This window comes from Falco rusticolus, chromosome 4, assembly GCF_015220075.1.
Source record: "Falco rusticolus isolate bFalRus1 chromosome 4, bFalRus1.pri, whole genome shotgun sequence".
Lineage (NCBI taxonomy): Eukaryota > Metazoa > Chordata > Aves > Falconiformes > Falconidae > Falco > Falco rusticolus.
In genome coordinates this window covers 50,273,757-50,296,067 of record NC_051190.1, presented here as the reverse complement: position 1 = coordinate 50,296,067, position 22,311 = coordinate 50,273,757, and the positions used below count along the sequence as shown (strand labels likewise).

General features: G+C 47.9%; 2 protein-coding genes and 1 non-coding gene across 14 annotated transcripts in view; all 3 read left to right on the top strand.

Annotated features, from left to right (window-relative positions):
• SMARCD3 (SWI/SNF related, matrix associated, actin dependent regulator of chromatin, subfamily d, member 3) overlaps positions 1-4,791 on the top strand; it is a 111,232-nt gene extending 106,441 nt beyond the window's left edge. For all 8 annotated transcript variants that reach the window (XM_037384199.1, XM_037384198.1, XM_037384197.1 and 5 more), the window contains 2 exons: positions 476-577; positions 676-4,791. In XM_037384199.1, the coding sequence (XP_037240096.1) occupies positions 476-577; positions 676-729 (156 nt within the window). In that variant the 3' untranslated portion in view covers positions 730-4,791. The remainder of the gene's footprint in view (positions 1-475; positions 578-675) is intronic.
• Positions 4,792-8,793: 4,002 nt separating this feature from the next.
• The window catches only part of LOC119145940 (translation initiation factor IF-2-like), a 33,038-nt gene continuing 19,520 nt past the window's right edge, over positions 8,794-22,311 (top strand). The window contains exons 1-4 of one of the 5 annotated variants that reach the window (XR_005103570.1): positions 8,794-9,786; positions 10,635-10,981; positions 11,074-11,173; positions 12,366-13,325. Coding sequence is in view for 2 of the 5 variants with exons in the window: in XM_037382785.1 (XP_037238682.1) it covers positions 8,803-9,786; positions 10,635-10,981; positions 11,074-11,077 (1,335 nt within the window). In the remaining 3 variants the exon portion in view is untranslated. Of the gene's footprint in view, positions 9,787-10,634; positions 10,982-11,073; positions 13,326-22,311 lie in introns of those variants that run through there. The other 4 variants (XR_005103571.1, XM_037382785.1, XR_005103572.1 and 1 more) reach the window with 4 other exon arrangements.
• Positions 11,569-11,653, top strand: LOC119147916. Its single transcript, XR_005104229.1, has one exon. It is a non-coding gene; the product is annotated as a small nucleolar RNA SNORD45 (small nucleolar RNA).

The following is a 22,311-nucleotide window of genomic DNA, read 5'->3' as shown; positions in this document are numbered from 1 at the left end:
AAGCTTTGAGATAAGGGCAATGCTGGTGCAGAGTTGTGCTTCAATCTGATGTGAATACCTTAACAATTTCAAGTTATTACCCTGTGTATGGGTGACTACTGAGGTTCTTCGGATACATAGCTTAATAAAATATACAGTACTGGGGAACTTCTCCTGGACACTGGAACTCAATTGTCCATGCTCTTAACTTGTTAGAGATCATGGCACTTAGCTGGGCAACTGCTGGTGTCTAGAACTATTCCTTGGCACAGATGAGGAGCAGAGGTTAGGACCTGTTCAGAGCTGGCAGTTTGTGTGTCACCGTCTTGTTTTGGTAGCAAGCACACATGCCATTCATTGTCCATTTGCCTTGGGCTTAGAGAACTGTCCTGAACATTTTTGATGTAATGTAAATAAATTATGCCTCTAGGTGAATCTGAATGTTTCTCTATGTGGTAGAAGAGCTATAGTGAAAAATGTTTTTATTTTGTCACAGGTGATGACTGATGTAGTTGGAAACCCAGAGGAAGAACGCAGAGCTGAATTTTATCATGAGCCATGGTCTCAAGAGGCTGTGAGCAGATATTTCTACTGCAAGGTATGAAGGAATTATCCATACTGTTGGTTTATAAATAAATCTTCCTGCCACTGGACAACTGAATCTGCTGAACTGTACAGTTTTTCTTTTTCTTTCAGATCCAGCAGCGCCGGCAGGAACTGGAACAGTCTCTGGGCGTGCGCAACACATAAGTACTGCTCACCAAGATCCCATTGGCATCATGACCACCAAACCAGTGGACTTTTCAGTGTTACTTAGCTCACTGTTACACATGGACCTGCTTCCTGACTGGATGAGAATGTACCATCAACACACCAGTCAGAACACCAGCTTTAGAGTGACCCTTGAAAATCTTGCCCATGGGGGGGTGGGGGTGGGTGGGTGTCTTAGACCATTCCAGGCCACAGACAGTGCCATGCAAGTGTCAGTGTTAAAGAAGATTAAAGGTTCATTCATCAACACATATCATTAAGTTTTAGTGGAAAGTTCAGACACTACACAGCAAATCCTAATGGGCTATGCATGGAATCATAGGTGGCATTGATGGGGGAGGTTGAGGTAGGTGTTACAGGAGACTACAGATTTAGAGAAATGCAGTTCTCAGTTACCTAAGAGTCTCAAATAGTAAATTCTCTGAAATTGGACAAGATAGTCTTTCTTATAGCTGTGGAATGCTTTATGTTCCTGAATAGAGTTTTTATTCCAGCTGGAGCAGTGCAAGAAGCCGTCTCACCATGTGTAAGAACAAACTAGGAGGATTTTCATTCCGGGAATGAAGAGCCCCTCTGGAAGAAAGAAGTGTAGTCAGAACATCTCTTCTGCCAACTCTAATACTTCCTCTTTCTATTGTCCCTACAGTGAAGGGTAGACCGAATTACATATCGCTAGATGGTGATAACATTGTACTGAGAGGAAGAGAATTATCCCCAGGATAAGAGCTGCTTAGGCATCACTAATATCAATGAGGTTAGCAAAGCTGAGGTTGAGGCAAGAAATGAGGCATTCTGAGGAACTTAAAGTAACTTAATGGTGCTTTGCTGATACCTGCCTTGAACACAGCAGATACTAACAAAAAGCATATATGTAAAGTACGACATTTCTTAAATGTTTCTCTGTGTGCCAGTAGGGATCAGCACTGAATAGAACTTACCTAATTGTTACATTGGTGCAGAATCCAAGAAGCTTAACTTCATATAACGTGGCAGTGCCGCCTTTACTTCAAGATGTTAACAGAGTCCCTGGATTGGTCTCACGTGTTGATCATAGGTGAACTGCCTCTTACTATGAGTTATTCAGTTCCGCCATACATGATACATATTGGTTATAACGGATGCTGTTGAATTATAAAGCACTATCAGCCTTAAACAGCACAGAGAACATATCAGTTGGAAAACATGTTCTTCGTAAATGTATGACAAATTCAGACTACGTGGAATTTATACCATATTTACTTGGAAGCAGGGACATCTTCATTAAGTCCTTTCCCCTCCATTAATTTTTTGTAGTGCATCAACTTGTTTGTAATTGATGGCCCAATATGATTTCTAGTCCAAAAAGCAGCTGCCAAAGTATAATTCTTTGTCCGGGTGATGTGGCACTCAGGATCCTCTTCTGGGTTACTCTCTTTCATCTCCTTTCTTGGAAGGAGAATCAGATTCACATGTGGTACAGAAGGGAGGCAGCTCTTCTGAATAATGCATTTTGGTGTAGTATTGTCCTTTTTTCCTTTTCTCTTCTGCTATCTTTGCCAATCTCTTTCTTAGTTGAGCTTGGAAGTTTCTTCTGTCCAGTCACAGAAGAGATAGTCTACTCTTCCACCCCTTTATTTAATACCTCTGCTTTCACATTAATAGTGCCATAGCTTTTTACTCTGTCCATTGTGTTCAGAGATGCCTTGGAAAATCTACATTTTGTTGCAGTTCTATGTCATATGATGGCAGTACTGTCATGCAGAGCGACTGGTGTGAGGAGAAGCCTAGCTGTACCTCTTTGCCTGAGGTTTTTACTGGGAATGACTTTGGAACTTTTGTTGTGTTAAAACCTCTTTTTTCAGTGAAACATGAAATCCTGCAGTCTTAAACTGAATAGTGATGGACTGTGAGGCTGCCAGGCAGTGAATGACTTGAAATCTTATTTACTTTAGGATGCAACTAATTGGACTACAAGCAAGCATTATGCGGGAGAACAGTGGGAGTCATCTGCTACTGTGCTTCCATATTTATTACACTGCTGTGTCAGTTGTGTGCATGCTGTCCAGTGTATAAAACTCTTTTCTGTATATGGTAAACAGAGCAGCTACACTCAGGGGATGCATTCAGTCTCCAGGAGTAAGAAATGGAAAGCTATTTAAGGATGTGAGAAGGGCACGGGACTTGGGTAGATGCCTGCAAGATGTCTTCCAGGGAATTCTGGTTTTTGAGAACTTTTCCATTGAAGTGGCAAATATTTGTACCAAGAAATTTCAGTTGTGCCACAGCTGGAAGCATAATGGAGTCCAGCCTGCTTTTAGAATCTCTCTATAGAATTAATTGGGTGGATCTGTTTCAGACTCTCTTTCAGAGCAAATTAACAAAACTAATGTGGCACTGCTGCCCAGTGTTCTCAACAGCATCACTGGAAGCTGAAGTTGTGTTAAGCACCAATGCTATGCTGAAGTGTGTGTCCGTCCCTGTGTGTGCACACACATGTGCCTGTGCATGAGTCAGCCACTGAAGATGGCAATCCAAAATCTAAATTCTTTCATCCCACTGTCCGCATTCCTACTGCACATAAAAAGACTGGTCACCAACAGTGAGTGTTAGGAGTAGCTGTCAGGTGTCTTGTTTGGTTAAACTGAGGTTTGAGATTTTGATGCTTGTTTCCTGTGTTTAGAAGCAGGTCAGGCCTTTTACTGAAGAGGCACAGAGAAATTTTGTCCTGTGTTCCAGGAGCACAGCCAGGAGCTTGCTTGTTTGCAAAAAAGAGAAGTTATATTTGAAGTGAAATAATGGAGCAGTACTGGGAGGAACTGGACCAAATGCTGCTTGGGCATACAAAAATGAAAGGCAGTGATACTGACCAGGTATGGAATTGTGTAAGTTCAGGATGATTGTCTTTCTGTGTGTATGAAAGATGACAAGATGATGTTTTGGGGTCTTCAGTTGCTGCCACAGTACAATACAAATCTGTGCATACTGCAAAAAAGCATCATGTGCATAGAAGTTGTAAATGTATAGATGGTGTTAGAAAACATAGCAACAAAATAGGAAGGGGTTAAAACAATTCTGGAGTATCAAAGAAGAGAGATCTATCTTGGAGCTGAAGTGTTGACATGGCAGGTTTGAAACACTTTTTAGTCCTTTGTGCTTCAGGATTTAGACCAAGTGTTTCTTAGAAATTAGAGGGAAAGCAAATGTTTGAATATGACATAGAAAGAGGAATACAGCAGTGGAAAAGGAAATAAAAAGATGGAGCAGAGCACCACTGAAGTGCCAGTAAGACATAGCACAGGATAATGTGTGGAGTACTGTTGGAAATAGCACAATCCAAGTGAGTCAGTACATTTTGTCTGCGTGTGTGTATGTATACATGTAGAGAGCATGTGGGAGAGAGCCAGTCTCAACTCATATGTAGCCTGGGAAATGGGCGTGTGGGATGGAACCAAATGTTCTGCAAATAACTTTGAGACACATTGTTAAAACATTTTGCACTGTTATCAACAGGGATTCAGTTGTTCAACTTAGAAGGGTTGGTAATTGTAGTGCAGACATTGTTTCAGCTGTCAGTTTTTTTACACCACATGTTTAGAATTCAACCTGTGGAAGCTGAGTGAAGATATTGGTGCATATATCAATATCAGTGCATATCCTAGGGCTCCTAATTTTGCCAAAATTGTAGTCAGGTATTGGGGTTTTTTTTTTGGCTTGTTTTTGTGTTGGGAACACTTTTATGGCAGTGCAAAGATGACGGGGAAAAGAAAGCTCTCTTCTCCTGAAGAAAGAGGTGTCCTTTCTGTAACTGCTTTGTTGTTTAATAGGATGTATCTGTTCTGCCAGATCCTGTATGATAAACACCTTTTCCAATCTCATTGAAGAAAGGAACTCAATTAAAAAAATATAACTGTGGGTTTGTGAGAGTGCGCGAATACATGTATAAAGGGGGGGGAGCAAGTGGGCGAGCGAGAGACTCCTACTCTGTAGCCACCATATCTTCATTGTATGATGCCGAGTGATGCGTAGAAAAGCTTTTAACAATAAATACTTTGTTTCTTTGTATCTCTTGCACTAACCTTATGTGTCTTAACAAAGGCAGGTATGGTGGGTTTCTTTCTGCTCCTGATAATGTTCTCATGGTTTTGGATTTCTGTTCACTTGTATGCGCATGCATGCATGCACATGGGGGGTGGGGGTGGGGTGGTGGGGGTGGTTAATGGGACTTGATAAAGGTGAGGACTGTTGCTCTTTAGATCTTTCTTACGTGAATTTGTTTCTTCACTGGACTCTACCTTCAGCTGTTGCCATGCTGAGTAAGTGAGAAATCCTTGCCATTAGAGAGTTCTGGCTCCTCTCCAGGTCAGTTACTTGATCATTTGGAGTACATTTATCGTTATCACTGTTATAGTCAACAAAAAACTTGCAGCTGGGCATAGAGCGTGGATGCTGAGAGTTGTGGGAATAATACAGTTACCACTTAGACTATGGTAGGAATTATGCGGGTGCCACCTCAACGGGGCTCGTCCTTATGTTCCACTTTAATAAAAGAATCAGAGTTCCTTTTCCTATTGTGTTTAATATGTCATAGTAGTTACAACTTGAGCTGTGTGCCTCTGAAGAGGGACCCATCTGTCAGTTGTTACTGGATATTATAGTCTCTGTAGGTCCCTTGATTTCCTGATGGCACTTAATGCCCATCCATTCCTGTTTGTTCTTCTTCAGATTTGCTCCTGCAGCCTCCAGGCTCCCTTCTTGTCTGCATCTTAAGGCATTTCCTTATCTTTTGTTACAGAATATCCTGTAGTTAAGTTTTACTTATAGTTCCTTATCTACTGGTTAAATTTCCATAGGTAAAACCAAAGGTTGAAGTAAAATTCATCTGGCCTAAGGCTTCATTTACTTTAGTTGCTAGTGCTAAGCTCAGGACAAATTAGCCTCTAACTAAAGAGGAGCCCGGAGTAAGCAATGCAAACAGCTAGCAGCCTTCCAACAGAGGTACTATACAGCCAATAATACTAGAAACCTTTGTCTGGATGAGCAGCTGCAATTCACCAGCTCAGGGAAGAGGGTTTTGTTTCTGGATAGAGGTTTCTTAGCCCAACAGACTGTCAAGAGAGAGCGATGTAAAGAAGTGGGGTGGGTGAAGAGTACAAAGAGGAGGGTGAAAGAGGAAAGGAAGACCTAGAATTACTTCAGCAACGCAGTGAAAGGGAAAGCAGAAGTAGGAACCTTTCTTTATCTGAGAAGAAAGCAGACTTGAAAAAAAAATAATCCTAAACATCTACATAGATATTCCACCTAACATGGGGAAGATTGTTTCTGAAGGGTTGTCTAGGAAATCTCAGCAGCTGAGATTAATGAAAGTTAATTTTGCCTTTGCAAAAATGAGTCTGGATGCTTCTAATGGAAAAGCAAGTAGCAAGAACAGCAATTATCTTGTAACAAGAATCTTACACATTGTATCCCCTTCCTTTTGGAGCAGCAACAGGCAGGCTGTTTTTTTCCAGGATTCTGAGAGGAGGAATGCAGATTCTTGGTTTTAGTTTCCTGGTGCTTCTTCCTCACCGGTTCTGTCTGCCCCCCAGCCCTATCCCGTTCACCATCACAATTTTGATCTCTTGGTTTTTTCTTTTTACAAGTTCCCTGTGCCTTTTCTTTCCCTCCCTTATCCCTCTGTCTTCTGCTGTGTCCCATTTTTGAGGCCATGAAAGTGACACCGGGAGTGCTAGGTTGTCAGAAACAGGTCCTCCAGCCCATCTCTGTTTTTACATTCTTTATCTTGTTGTCCCAGTCTGCATCTCTCTATTTCTCAGTCCCTCTCCCCTGTTCTCTGTCCTACTTTTTCTCTCTCCATATGTCCCGCTACCTGTCCCCATCTTTATACTTCCTTCTTCCTCTCCTTCTTCTGTCTGTCCTTTTGTCCTGACCCTATTTCTTCCTCCATCTCACTGTCCTTTTCCCCGTTACCCATCTCTGCTTATCAGTTCTTCTCTGTATTTGCTCCCTGCCCTTTGTCCTGCTCCCCATCCTGCTCTTTCTCCATCCCTGAGCTGCTCCCTGCCCCATCTTTCTTTCCCCCATATCATTATCTCCCTCTGTCCCTGTCTCCCTCTTTGTCATTGTCTCTACCACTCCATCCTGCCTGCTGTCCCTTTTTTTTCCTCATTCTCTTCCAGTGTCCTGCTCCCCGACCTCTTTTCCTGTTGCTCTGTCCTTCTGTCCTCCCCCCATTCTCTCGTGCTCCCTCTTCTTGATTCTCTGCCGCTCCGTCTAGGTTCCTGTCCCATCATTCATCACCGTATCCCTCTGTCCTGCTCTCTGCCCCTATTCTTTTTTAATCCCTCTGTCGTGCTGCCCATCCAAGGTTTTTTTTCTTCATCTCCATCCCACTCCCTGTCCTTATTTTTCTTTCCCTGTACTGCTGCCTCTCCCGCTCCCTGCCTCTCTTCCTCTGCGGCAGCTGCCTCGTTCTCCACCTCTGTCCTGTTCTCTGTCCGTCCCCCTCCCGCTGTGCCTGTGATTTTTCTTGTCCCCGTCTTCGCTGTCCCGTTCCCGACCTCGCACTCTCACTGCAGCCCCTGCGCCGCCGGCTGCCTCCTTCCTCCTCTCTCCCGGCCTCCGCACCCCGCTCCTCTGCTGCGGCAGCCTCCAGTCCTGCCCAGCGCCCCGCGAGCCTGCCGACCCACCGGCAGTCCACGCCAGACCGCCGGGCGCGGCTGCGGCAGCCGGGGGCGCGGGGGTAACCTGCCCCGCAGCAGGCTGGCTCCCCGTGCCCCGAGTAACCCCCCCGCCGCCCCCCCGGCTGCGTCCGCGCCCCCTTGGCGCCGGGCGAGGGGCTGCGAGGGAGCCCGGGGGAGGCGTCGGGCCAGGGCCCCTTTCCCCGCGGGGCTCCGGCTGAGGGCCGGGGCGGGGGGACCCCGGGGCGGGCAGCGGGGCCGGCGGCGGCGGCCCCTCCCTGTAACGGGACGGCTGCCGGCGGCGGGGCCGAGCCGCGTTGGGAAGCGCGGGGATCGGCGGGGCTCCGGCGTGGGCTGGGACAGCGGCTTCCACGAGGGACCCAGGGCGGCTGAGTGCCAGGGGCAGCGCTCCCGGGGCGTTGCGCGGCCGGGCGGCCGTGCCCTCCCGCGGAGCCGCCGGTAGGCGCGGACCCCCGGCGCTGGGCGGCTGGGTGGCCACGCCGCGTCACCCGGGCCGTGCCGGGAGCTGCGCTTGTTGCGGACTCGGCTGCCGGGTGGCCCCGCTGCCCTTGTCCCCGTGCGGAGCGGTGCAGCTCTTCGCTATAGCCGTGGCCGTCGCAGCGCGGCACCAGGTTAATTGCATCGCCGGTTTCGTGAGTTTTTTCTGCTCATAAGTGCGGCCGCTCCACGGCCAGCCGAGCGGCGCCGAGCTGCCCGGCACCGGAGGAGCGGTGCTGCAAGGTACGTCACGAATGCGACGGCATCGCGATCCCGCGCATCCTGTGGGGCGGTGCTGCGGCGCCCGCTGCTGCCCCCTGGTACGGAGCCGCCGCTGCCGGCCGCCGAGCGCGGTGCCGACGGGCACTCGGTGCGCAGAACTGCAGCCCGGCGTTTGCGGCCGGCGCTGGCCCCCGCGGCGCGGCATGCCCGGTGCGCGCTGCAGGAGCAGCATGGCGGCGCGCCGGGTGCGGGCCTGACGTGCGGAATTAGACTCTATAACTCGAAAGTTATAAAGTAGGTATGTTTATTGAGCGCAGATGCACGGGGGATCGCTCCTCCACAAGCGTGCATGCCCGAAGTGACGAACCATCTCACATTTATACAATAAAACAAATGAATATTCAATTAACACCTATACATATTCGTTACCTAAATCCCCTTACTCTCGCTTCGTATGTTAATTAGCTTATCAGTCCTTTGCCTGGAATGTGGTGGTCTTGCAGGTCTTCTTTCAGCAAGAAGACTTAGCACTCCCTCCCTCTAGATAACATTGGAATGTCTCTCATCCTTTTCTCATCCTTTTTATAAATAGCCCCTTTGTTAGAGGAAGAAGGGCAGGTGTCTCCTCAAAGCTGTGTGACTATGTGACCAGACACCGCACCCATGACCAGTCACCATGCCCACATTCCTTGAGCAGACATATACAATCACGATCGATGTCCATTGTCCCCATTTCACACTATTTCTCCATATCAGGCCGAGGCGGCGGCAGGGGAGCGCCAGGAGCGCGGGGTCCACGAGCAAGCCCCTGCGGCGGGGGCGGGGGCGGGGTGGGGGGTCCTGCCCGCCGGCCGCCTGGGCGGGGGGCGGCAGGGGAACCTTCAGCCGCCCGCTGCGTCAGGCTCCCGGTCCGCTGGCGGCGAGCCGGGGCCGGGGGCAGAGGGGAGGGAGGAGGGGAAGCAGGAGGCCGTCCCCCGCCTCCGCCGCAGGGGCTGAGCATCTCCCCCGCAGCCGGGTCCCAACCTCAGGTGCCCCCGGCGCTGCCGCGGCGGCGGCCAGCCGGCCCCCCGCTGCTGCTCGGGAAGGGCCTGCAGGAGCGGCTCCGGGCAGGGCCGAGCGGCGCCGGTCGCGGTCACTTGTGCTTCTGTCCCTCTGCCGGGGACCGCGCCGCCTCGGGCTGGCGGGGGTTGTCCCTGCCCGGCCTCGCCCCCGCAGAGCGGGTGCGGGAGGGGACCGGGGGGCACGGCCCGGCTGGGGGCAGGAGCTGGGCCGGCCGGGGAGAGGCGAAGAAGGAATCCGAGGGCAGGCGGGCAGCAGCTGCCTCCTGCTGCGGGCACAGAGAGCCTGCCCCTGCGGCGAGGGGGGACCAGCCCCGCAGCCCGCAGCAGCCGGGTGCCAGCGTGCACAGCAGGGTCCCCGTGTCACCCGCGGGGTCCGTGTGTCACCCACAGCGTGGGGCGGCCCCCGGTGCACGAGGGAGCGACGCGACGTGTCCGGGAGGCCGCGTCTTGCGAGGAAGAGCTGTGAGACACCCGGGGGTTACCGTAGGTGGTGGGGGCAGCCAAGCGACCGGCGTTCTGCGGGAGGGAGGGAGAAGAGAGGGGTAAAGAAGCGTCTGAACTGTCACGTTTTCACAGCGGTACCAAAAACGAGAGCTGTGGTGAGTCCGGGTCACTGGGACCCTGTCTCCCCTCTTGTGTATCCCAGGCCCGCCCTGCCCCTCCTCTGCCCCGCCCCCCCCCCCCTCGCCGCCTTTTTCCTGTGCTGCTGTGATTTTGTGTGTGTGTGATGGGGTGACCTGGGCTGGACCAAAGCTGCTCTTACTGCAGGAGCGGGCTGGAATCCGTTAGCTGAGGGGAATGTGCTCGAGCTTGTCTAGACAACAACTGAGAGAGCATAGAGGAGTGGGGGACGGATGGTGCCAAGGATGGCGCCAAGGAAAGATAACACCTTGCTGTTGATTGATGGTAGTTGACCACCAATCTGGGATTGCCTGGTATGCAATGCTTAGCTCAAAGGGAACCAATCTGTTTGAAGTGTGCAATTTCTGAAAGTATATATACCTGTGTTTCTATACAATAAATCGACATTTGCTTGCATCAAGCTGCGTCCCGTCTCTTCATTGCAGCATCTTACTTCTCCCCCTCCTCCGCTGGACAGGGCAGAGAAAATATAACAAAAAGCTTGCAAGTCAGTATAAGGATGGGGAGATCATTCCGCTATTACCTTCATGGGCAAAACAGGCTGAACTTGGGGAAATCAGTGCGATTGATTAGCAGTCAAATCAGAGCAGGAGAACCAGCAGTAAAAGCAAATCTTCAAAACACCTTCCTTCCAGCCCTTGCTTCTACTGGGCTTAATTTACTCCCGATTTCCCTGTCTCCTCTGTGCAGGGGGATGGGGAACGGCAGCTGTGGTCAGTTGATCACACATTGTTTCTTCTTCTTTCTCCTCTTCCTCCTCCCCAAACCTTGCCATACAAACCCATCATGTTTTGATTCCCTGTAGCTCTCCATTCTATTCTTCTGTCCTGCTCCCTCTTCCCTTCTGCCTTTATCTCTCATTCTGCTGCTCCCTTTTTACTGTCTCTGCTATTGTTCTACTCCCTCTCCTTCTCCCCTTTTCTTCATCCTCTCTGTCCTGCAGCCCAGGGCTGGTTTTCCCTTTACATCTCTGTCCTTATCTGTATCCATCTCTTTTAAGGTTTTCTCCCCACCCACACCCGCCTGTCTACCCCCAGTTTCTCTGGTCTGTTCCCTATCATTCTTTTCCTCTCTGCACCTGTATGTGCTGCTCAGGGTCCAGGGAGATATCTGGAGGCAGGGGGCACCTCAGGAAGGTCTGTGTCCAAACAGGTACTTACTACTTTGGAATTCCTGACTTCCCCCAGGCACGGGAATCTCCCAAGGCAACACCACAACTGACCTTTTCTTGGTGTTTTTTAAAGGTGACACTGTGAAAGGATGGGGTAAGAAAACCTAGTGTCCTGAGCACATCACGTCCAGAGAAACATGTTGCCTATACACCTTCATTTGGGAGGAGGACAGGTGAGTATGTTAAGTGTTGACTTGTTTCAGTGCAGCTGTGCTTTTATTAAAAAGATTAACTTTCTCTTTGTTGTTGAGAGTTAGGGGTTGCTTTTTCTGAGAATTCTGCCCGCCTGTTCAACAGTCATTGATCTGCTGCATGCTTTTCCCTTGAGGAGAAGGACTCAGTCTTTGTTTATTCACCGTTGTGCTCTCTGTTGTAGAAAAAATGTCTCGCCATAAGGCTCCGGTGCTTCCAAATGGCGCCTTGCTTGTCTGCATAATATATCTGTAGTCCCGTCTCACGGAACACGTTAATGGTGTTACAAATTATAAATAAGGTAGCTTCCTGCCATAGGAAGACAGTGTGTTGGGTTTGAAACCTTTGGGTAGGACAGAAGGAGGTTGCCATGCTGGGTCAGTGGTGAGTGCTGGCACGTGTAGTCTGATCTAGAGTTGATGTCTCTCACCACTTTAGCTCTAGAATTACTCTGAGACCCAGGGAACTCCGGTTCCCTTAAGCTGCAACCTTGGCACTTTTCCAAGCAGTGGGATGAAATTCCTGTCACAAGCTCTAAGGAACCTTAAGGAGAAGGGGGCACAGTTTGAGTTTTCCTCCATGTAGGCATCAGGGAGGTACAGCTCTGAGCTTAGTACTGGCCACTACTAGGAGATGCTTTCAAGTGATCTGAGTGCGGCTCTGGCTACCCAAAGCTGGACAGGGTTGGCAAGTGCTGATGTAGAGTTTTGGTAGCAAACTTGACCAGCCTGTCTTAATGAGCAGGCATGTTCTTTGTTTGCAAGCACCGTTTAGTCCCGCCTAGGCTTCCTGAAAGTTTGAAGGGCTGTGGCCACATCGTCCGTTGGTCACACACAATGAACGGTTGCCTGTGCATATTTGCTTTTTAAGGAGCATGCTGTGGTTATATTTTCTCTCTTTGCCTTTGCATTTGGGAAATAATGTAACAGTTACAGCTCAGCTGAAGGAGCGGGATACCTGATGTGGCAGAGAAGGAGGCGTGTTTTACTAATTTTTTGGTGTGCGTCAGTTTGACCCCATATGACATTTTGTCAATGCTTGCAGCCAGGTTCCGCTGTAGATGTTGACTTAGGGTATGAGTGACTCCAGGTGTGCTTTAGAAGAGCTCTGTTGGTATAGGTGTGCTGAGCAATTGTTGTGCTGTGTGTGCAGCTGTTCTGGTTTGGCTTCCAGGTGTGAGCAAGCAAAAGAAAACTGGCAAGTGTGGTCAGCCTTGCTGTAAAATCAGAACGGTTTCTGCTGCTGTCTGGATATCCGAGAGCCTCCTCAATGTTTCAGGCAGGCCAAGTGTTGTGCCCCAGTATGTCTGGGAGTCCACAGCTCTGCAGTTCCCTATAGGGGCACTACAGGTAAGCTTGTAAGATCCCAGGGCTCTTTGCAAGTGACACTAATGGAGTTTCTTTGGGTATATATTTGGATACATGTGCCAGCTGAAAAGGTATTGTTTGCTTACCGGCTCAGTAAGCACAGATCACTTGGGTGGTCATGGACACTTGTCATTTACTGAGGAAGTTTCCACCGGTTGGATGGAAAGGGAAACAGTTCAGAGGCACTGTTTAGGGTTTGGGTATTTTTTGTTTGTTGTAAAACCTGGGGTTTTAGCATTTTGTTCCGTATCGTCTGTTAAAGAAAATGTATTTTGAATTAAGAAATGTAAAGTGCTGAAGCAGCTGAGTGGCAGAATCAGGCCTCGTCCCTAGCGTAGCCCTAATCCAAGGCTGGTTTAAAACCCAGTCTAGTTAATTGGTGGGAGAACAGAGAAACAACAGATGGTCAATTTGTATACAGAAGTGCTCTCAGAAACACAGGTGGTTTTAGAAAAATGAATATATTAGAATAGGAATTGCTTGTTCAAAGACTAAGCGCACTTGGAGGAGTGTGTGAGTTAAAGCAGGCAGAAAGAAGATCAAGGTCTGAGGAGAAGCCTGGAACCGAGGAAGAGCCTGAAGCCAAGGAGATGAATCACCTGGGACAGTCAGTTGATGGATTTGCAGAACTGACAGGACCAAAGGAAACTCCTAAAACCTTCAGACATTGACTAATGATTTGATAAGCGTATATAAGCTGTGCTGTATCGCTTGGTTCTCTGCCACTCACTGGGGTGGTGGCCCGGCTCTGAGTTGTGACAAAAGCAAGCCCAGTATCTTATAAATATTTGTAAAGTATCCACATCTACGTAAATTTTTCCTTTAACAACAGCAATCGCTGGGGCTTATCCGTAGGACCCCACCATCCACCTGGCCCCCCCTGCACCTTGTGCCACGGGTTCCCCATGCTACTGGCTCTCCCTTGGTAATGGGGTGGGGGCATGGACAGAAAGAACCACCCAACTGTTAAAGCTGTCAGATGCAAAAGATTTAACCGCTCGAGCCGTGCGGGTGCTTTTTGGTACGGAGGCAACGGGTAATAGTGGCTGGGCTGTGAGTGGGCAAAGGGCAGAGTGAAGTGAACCCTGGAGCTGCAGTGAGCAGTTCCTGTGGCCAGGCGGTGTGAACTGGGCCGAGATCCTGGCCAGTGCTCGCCCGGCCAGTGCTCAGTACAGGGTTGGTGGAGCGCTGCTGCAGCCCTGGCGCTGTGCATTCGTGGTGGCGCCTCCCCACTCGGTGCTGCCAGCCGTTGAAAACGGCATCACGATCCCGTGCTGCCTGCGGGGTGGTGCTGCGGCGCCTGCTGCTGTGCCCATGGTAAGAAGCTACCGCTGCCGTCCCCCGAGCACGTTGCCCGAGCACGTTGCCCCGGGACAAACACAGCTTGTGGGTGCTCGCTGCTGCAACAGCCCCGCCCCTAGCGAGAAGCCCCCCAGCCTGGAGACCGCGGGGGTGCGGAGCGGCTGCGCCCCTCCATGGTTTCAGTTCCCCCTCTCTCGGCAACGCCAGGGCTCTGCCTTTGCGGGCCTCGAAGCTGCACACCTCTGTGCCAGGCCGCTTCTGCGTATGCACGGTTCGAGCCCCCTATGTGCCAGCGTCAGGCCAGTTCTGCGCATGCGCTGCCCTTAGGTTGCCAGTAATGCTACTGCGCATGCGCGAATCTCAATGCGTCACACACCCCCCCAACTGGGAGCCGCGGCCCGAGGCGTCAGGCCAGTTCTGCGTATGCGCTGTCCTGAGCCTTGCCAGTAACGCCTCTGCGCATCCACCATGAAGGGAGTGACAGCGGGCCTGCAGAGAGGGCATTGGGGGGTACCAGTGGGTCAAAAAATGGACACGAGCAAGCAACCTGTGCTCGCAGGGCAGAGAGTTGACCATATCCTGGGCTGCATCCAACGAAGCATGACCAGCAGGTCAAGGGAAGCGATTCTGCCTCTCTGTTCTCATGAGACCTGCCTGGAGTACTGCATCCGGCTCCAGAGTCCTTGGCAAAGCAGGTCCAGAGGAGAGCCACAGAAATGATCAGAGGGCTGGAGCACCTCTCCTAAGACAGGCTGAGAGAATTGGGGTTGTTCAGCCCAGAGAAGAGGTTCTGGGGACACCTTATTGTGGCCTTTCAGTACTTAAAGGGGGCTTATAAGAAAGATGGGGACAGACGTTTTAGTGTGGCCTGTAGCAATAGGACAAGGCTTAGTGGTTTTAAACTGAAAGAGGGTAGATTCAGACTAGATAGAAGAAATTTTTTATGATGAGGGTGGTGAAACACTGGGAGAGGTTGCCCAGAGAGGTGGCAGATGCCCCGTGCCTGGAAATATTCAAGGTCAGGTTGGACAGGGCTGTAAGCAACCTGATCTAGTTGAAGATGCCCCTGCCTCCTGCAGTGGGGCTGGACTAGGGGGCCTTTAAAGGTCCCTTCCAACACAAACCATTCTATGATTCTGTAAACTACCAGTATCATTCTGGCCAGTGTGTATTTATAGATATTTGAGGAAGTCCTTTACAACTGAAATTTTACTCTGAAAGTTCTGAATTGTCTTGAAATTCTCAAGAGCTTTTCTCCAAAACATCCCTTTCAGAGATACTGATATTCAGGTCCTAGACCAAACACCGTACCTGAGGTTGCTTTACAGCAGGGAAGCAAAGTTTTGTAGAACAAGTGAGGCTGAGAGACTGCCCAGACACATTCTCCTCCATGTTCTCCCACACCCATGTGGCAGCACTTTCAGAAAACGTTTTTCTATTTGTTCCTGATAGTTCTAAATATCTCTAACAAAATTTCACCATTGTCCTCCCTCCTGAAGCAGTGCTGCTGTTACCACAGATAGCAATGCAAAGATGTTCAAAGGAAATGGTCAGAAACACTTGGAAGCTAAAGGTCACAATAAGCAGGAAAAGAAAATACTTTACCATGTACATGAGACTGTTGGAAACTTTTTGCCGGTGTTTCCAGCTACCTGCAGGAGACAGTAATCTTTCATTAAAAGGCCTGAATCTACATAAATAAAGCAGTCATATCAGCAGTTGGATTTTCAATTTTTTTTTGAATAAGATAAACAGTAAGTAACTCATTTTCATGGGTGACAATACCAGCAAATATTGTCCTAAAAGAGATATGAATTTCCCCTCTTCCTCACAGGCAGTCATGTGGAAAGTCATCATCACATACCGATGTTGACAACAACTGTTCTATGCAGAGTATTTTAGTGGACATAAAAATGGGAAGAAGGTGAAATTAAGTCTACTGGGAGGGAACTAACTGCTGCTGTAGGAAATAAAAGAAGGTATCACAGAAAAGGAAGGAGAAAGTAACTGAGAGGGTCAGCTGGCAGGATAAGAAAACCCTTAATGCAATAAACAACAGTGGTCCTATGTACGAAAACAAGCTGCATTCAAAAATAAAGCACTAAACTTACCACAAACATACACAGACCCAAAAAACCCCACCAAAATCTCCAAAATCCCCCAAAAGACAAAGGTAATTAGTATTTTAACCTTGAATATGAAAAGGATATAGATATTAGATGTCAGCCCTCCCTGACGCTTGCTAGCATTCATACATACCCTCCCCCGGAAGATTTCAATGCATCAAGCTCACATGCTACGTTACACCTTTGAATGTCCATGCAAACCTATCACATATGTTAACTGCGGACCCAATGAGAATGGAGATGCGCAGAAGTCCAAGTGCCTAACAAGGGCCCCCAGAAATTTCCCTAGTGACACCCACCCTTGGACCCTTGCTACCCACAGCACTCCCCTTTGAATCTTTCCTGCTCATCACACTTTGTGACAAAGCGTCCTGTAATGGTTCAGCACCCATGATGATGCTCAAAACACGATGTCTGGCCTCATGAGCGAAAGGGTAGGGTGTGTTTGTTTTTGGTTTGTTTTTTTTTTTTTTCAGAAATAATGTTGTCTCCAGGAATAGTACACAGAGATGTAAAAAAACCTCCAGATTTTGAAATAAAAAAGTAAAAAAACCCCAAAAATTAGCCTGGGCCTGACTGCTAGAATGTACTTGGGTACGTAACCTGCACATCCAAGCGTTTTGAGCTCGGTAACCTGCCAAATGTCAGGGTAGTTACATAGTCATCTGGTGTATCTTGTACTACATTTTCATACACCAGTTGCAAAAAACGATCTCTTTAAGCATCTTCCAACCTTGACAATCAACTCCAATAGCCTTGCTTCCACTGGTTTTCTAAAGAAGGGAACATTTCACTCCCTCCAGCACCTCTGCTGACAAGTTGTTGGTTACTGTTATCTCCAGCACCCACTGGTGGTCTATGTTTTGAGATTAGAAGGGCAGGTGGGACAACCTAACCTCAAAGAAGCTGCCTCTTGATTTAAAGAATCAGTCACTAATATTCGAGTGAGCAGAGGTTATCTTTATTCGGCAGCGCTGGGTGCATGGGAGATCACTCCACCAAAGTCATGCACACCGAGGGGAGTTTTCAGTCCCTCCTTTATACAAGCAAATCCTACCTATTCAATAGCTTTCCAGGAAATTGTTTACATATTCATTACAATTCTGAGAATTCATTTACATATCTTGTGCCTGGGCAATGTCCTTGAGGAGTTGTCTCTGCGCAGACTCTATTCCTTAGCGGCCATGTTTAAAGTCTCCATCTTTGCCACGTTGCATGTACAACAGGAATCTAAGACCAGATGTCCTTTCTAAAGATAACCAACCCAAGGACTTAGCAGTCTGTGCATCTGTCATGTTGACAATAAGGGTCCTTGGACATTTCCTGACTTTTAGCTAAACATAGGTGCGTCATCCTTTAGATATGTGGTACAGCATTCACTATTCATTCCCCCCTTTTCTAACAGCTATTGTAAATTCTTTTACAACTACAGAAAATGATCATATCTTATGATCATTCTTCGACAGGACCAAACAAAACATTTAAGTAATATACATATTAATATTCCTAAAACTACTACAATAAGTATTATAACAAAAGCATGCTTTAACCATTCTAAATTAGGTAACCACGAAGTCAGTTTGTTCCATATAGCTTCAAAACTCCATGAGAAATCATCTTTAGTAATTTAATGCAAAATCTGAACCTTGTTCCATATCTTATAGATGTCTGTTTCAATTTGATTACTTTGGTTTATGTATACACAACAACTTTGGTTTATTATCATGCATACTCCCCCTTCCTTTAGGGTAATTAAGTCCAGGGCCATTCTGTTTTGAATTACCACCTTACTCAAAGATTTTACTTCCTGGTTCAATCAGCTGATTGCGTCTGTCGTTAGATTAAACATTTGTTCAATTTCTGCAGACATGTTTACCACGGTCTTTTCTAATTCACTAACTCCTAACCACGGAATAAACCCCCTAACAAAACTGTGGTATCCAGTATGTCTCAAAACAATGGGGTTTTCACTTCTCTTAACATGTCTCCAGACATTATGATAGAACACAAAAAAGCCACAACCAAGAAAAAAAAAGAAGTCTCCTTCTACCTTCTGTATCTCAGGATGAAAAGTTTCCCTTGGGCTCTTCCCAAATTTGTCATGACTTACAGCACTGAAACGCAAATGAAATACTGATTTATAGGAGAGCAAGTATACATTTCAACATTAAACCGCTAACTGGCTGTAGTTAGGACCGATTTAAAAAATAATCGTTCAAAGAGCCTTGCTTACGTGGAATTTTTTGTGGAATTCCCACAATACCAACCTCTAAGACTTCCTAAACTTCTTTTGGATTTTAAAAAGAGAAATAACTAGGACCCTGCATGGAGATCAGGTTTAAGTGTACTGTATTTACTTATAAAGCACAGAATTTTATTCCATCATCCTTCACTTTGGCTTTATACATAATTGTGAGCGTTTTAGGAAGACTCAATAACTTATTCTATTTCATAAGCTTCTCTTCTATCTCTTCGAAAATAATTCAAGGCATGTCAAATGAAAAACGAGCTGTGCAGCATCAAGTTCACACCCCAAAGATCCACAAGCAAGATCAACTTCCTCAATCAACAGAAATACCTAATTTATAGCATTTCTTCTTAACTCGTGTTTCTACATGACTATTATTTTTGCCCATTTTTTTCCCTAGCATTAATTTCTGGAGCTGCACAGCATGCCACGAAGTGCCAAATGCAGTCTGTCTGAGGCACACTGAGCTGACACGGAGGTTACATCTGATGCACCTTTCCATCATTGCTTATGCTAGGCCACCGTGCGGACAGGATTTCCCATAGTTCCCTTTGAAAGCAATTAAAATGCTAAAATTAATTTATAAAAAAGCAGGTTTATCGTGTAACTGAAATTCTTTGAGATAGTCGGTACCTAGACTCACGCTGGCTGTGAACAGGGTGAAATGGCAAAGGACTATCAACCAGGCCCAAGGGAAGGCTCAAAGGCTGTAAAAGCTAAAGAATAGTCAGGGAAGGGATTTTAGTCCAAGCCCAAGCAGGCAAAAGGAGATGACATTAGTCCTGCTGCCTGCAGGTGTGTGGGAAAATCACCTTGGGGCGGGGGGGGGAATTCGAGAAAATTGCGTCCTAACTGAAGTGTAGTATTACGGAAAGCTTTTTTAGGGTAAAATACAGCTATGGCCTTCAGGATGGTTGGCATGCACAGAATCCATATCACCACAGTTCCCTAAGCAACACCTCCTGGCAGCTCAGCGCACGTGGATAGCGGTGATGAAGGATGGTGCGGCGTGGAGACACCATGCTCCCCGCAGGAAAGGGAACCAGATGGCACCACACAGCTGATAAGCTGCACACCAGTTGTCACATGAAGAATCCAGGAGATGTCTGTGGCGAATTTCATCATAATGGTTGGCTCACTTTCCTCAGCTGAAATAATCTCATTGTAATAGTAACGCACACCTCCATCTCAAAGATGCCTGCTTCCAAGGTACTACTACGCCTCAGTAGGCACACAACACCAGTTAGTAACAACAATAGGCATGGCTAAAGTCACTCAAGCTCCACCTAAATGTGATGGAAATGGACTGGTCCTGGACTGAAATAAGTCCAAAGGCAGGATGGGGTGGGAGGTGGGGGCTGGGTGGGCAGTGGGGGCGGGGCTTGTCTAAATTCCCCGATTACCCAACTGTGATTCAGAGCTCACAAAGCTAGGTCAAGCTGACTCACTCTCTACAGTTGTTATGCAGGGTCTTCTCACCAAGGTAGTCAGCGTTGGGGAGGATGAGAAACAAAGAACAGGCAGTGAAAACAACGCTGTTATCTAGTTATGCAGAAAGAAACCTTCAAGTGAGGAAAGTTGTAGCTACGAGAGGCCTCTCAGGGATAGGGTTAGGGCCTCTTAGGGTTAGGGTTCGGGTTCGGGTTCGGGTTAGGGCCTCTTAGGGTTAGGGTTTGGGTTAGGGTTGGGTTAGGGTTAGGGTTGGGTTAGGGTTAGGGTTTGGGTTAGGGTTAGGGTTCAGGTTAGGGTTAGGGTTGGGTTAGGGTTAGGGTTGGGTTAGGGTTTGGGGTAGGGTTAGGGTTGGGTTAGGGTTAGGGTTAAGGTTAGGGTTAGGGTTAGGGTTTGGGTTTGGGTTCGGGTTAGGGTTAGGGTTCGGGTTCAGGTTAGGGTTCGGGTTAGGGTTAGGGTTTGGGTTAGGGTTAGGGTTAGGGTTCGGGTTCAGGTTAGGGTTCGGGTTAGGGTTAGGGTTTGGGTTAGGGTTAGGGTTAGGGTTCGGGTTTGGGTTCAGGTTAGGGTTCGGGTTAGGGTTAGGGTTGGGGTTAGGGTTAGGGTTTGGGTTCGGGTTAGGGTTAGGGTTCGGGTTCAGGTTAGGGTTAGGGTTGGGGTTAGGTTTAGGGTTGGGGTTAGGGTTAGCGTTCGGGTTAGGGTTAGGGTTTGGGTTCGGGTTCGGGTTAGGGCCTCTTAGGGTTAGGGTTAGGGTTTGGGTTAGGGTTAGGGTTCGGGTTAGGGTTAGGGTTGGGTTAGGGTTTGGGTTAAGGTTAGGGTTTGGGTTTGGGTTAGGGTTTGGGTTAGGGTTCGGGTTCGGGTTAGGGTTTGGGCCTCTTAGGTTTAGGGTTAGGGTTAGGGTTCGGGTTAGGGTTCTGGTTCAGGTTAGGGTTAGGGTTGGGGTTAGGTTTAGGGTTGGGGTTAGGGTTAGCGTTCGGGTTAGGGTTAGGGTTCGGGTTCGGGTTAGGGTTCAGGCCTCTTAGGGTTAGGGTTTGGGTTAGGGTTAGGGTTCTGGTTCAGGTTAGGGTTTGGGTTGGGGTTAGGTTTAGGGTTGGGGTTAGGGTTAGCGTTCGGGTTAGGGTTTGGGTTCGGGTTAGGGTTGGGGTTAGGTTTAGGGTTGGGGTCAGGGTTCGGGTTAGGGTTCGGGTTCGGGTTAGGGTGAGGTTTAGGGTTATGGTTAGGGTTCAGGTTCGGGTTCGGGTTTGGGTTAGGGTTCGGGTTAGGTTTAGGGTTAGGGTTAGACTCAGGGTTAGGGTTAGACTCTTAGGGTTCGTGTTAGGGTTAGGGTTTTTGGTGAGGGTTCCGGTTAGGGTTAGTGTTAAGGTTAGTGTTAGGGTTTAGGGTTAGGGTTAGGGTTACGGTTAGGGTTCGTGTTCAGTTTAGGGTTAGGGTTCGGGTTAGGGTTAGGGTTCAGGTTCAGGTTCAGGTTCAGGTTAGTGTTAGGGTTAGGGTTAGGAATAGGGTTAGGGGTTTGGGGTTATGGTTAGGGTTTGGTTTCGGTTTCGGGTTAGAGTTAGGGTTAGGGTTGGTTAGAGTTAGGGTTAGGGTTAGGTACATGCTGTGCACAGCTCAAGCAGAGAAGGTGCCAGGAAGCAATTCTGTTGGTTGTTTTCATACTGCCTCGGTAGCCAGATGAAAGGCACCACAAAAGTTGGGCTACCTGCTTTCTGGGCTGAGATGGTGAACTGCTGACTTTTGCACTCGGCCGGAGCCAAACTGCTCCACGGCACGCCCCATGCACAACTCTACTGGGGAAGGTGCCAGGAAGGATTCTGTTCAGTAGTTCTCCTGATTATATGGAAGCGAATGCAACAGCTACAAACCTGCAAGTTGTGATATGTTTGACAGCGATAAATGTTAGTGAGAGTTGAGCAGTCAGGTAAAGCCTATTCAAATAAAACGTATGTTACTGCAGTACTCCAAAACCCCATTAGGATGATGAAGTGGAGCCCATTTTCTTGTATGTGGGAACTATATCTGTGGTAAGCGATGACTGAGGAGGCTTTAGGTGTAATGGTGGAAAGGTTGGTGTGATGTCATAACAAAAGGGAGTAACTTCATCCTTGAATCTATGTATGGTATAGTAATGAACAGGAATTGAGACATTATTTCATGTCATTAATGAGACAGATGCTGAAATATTATGCTTAGTTCAGTTCTCATAATCTTAAGTTCTTGGAAAACAGTATGTAACACAGAGAAGAGGCATAAAAGTTGAGCTTGGGAAAACAGGTTGTACAATGCAAGAGTTTCAAACTGGTGTCTTTCAAGTTTGTCTGAAAGGTAAGAGATCATCTTAAGTTAGTTGGTGTAGTATTTTATAAATTGATTTTAACAGGAACTGACATTTATGCAAAAGACATATGTGAAGAACCTATTGCTGAACACTAAAACCATTCACATTTAAAAAAAAAAGTGAAACTGAGATCTAAGTGAAGGCAGTTAGCCAATGAAACAACTTCTAAAAGAAGTAGAACATCTGTCCCCTTTGCTTTTGCATCAAAACTGGATTCATTTCTAGGTGGTGTATTCAGGTCTCTCTGAACTACAGCGCAGAGAACTCCCCCATAGACAGTATTCTCAAACGAGAA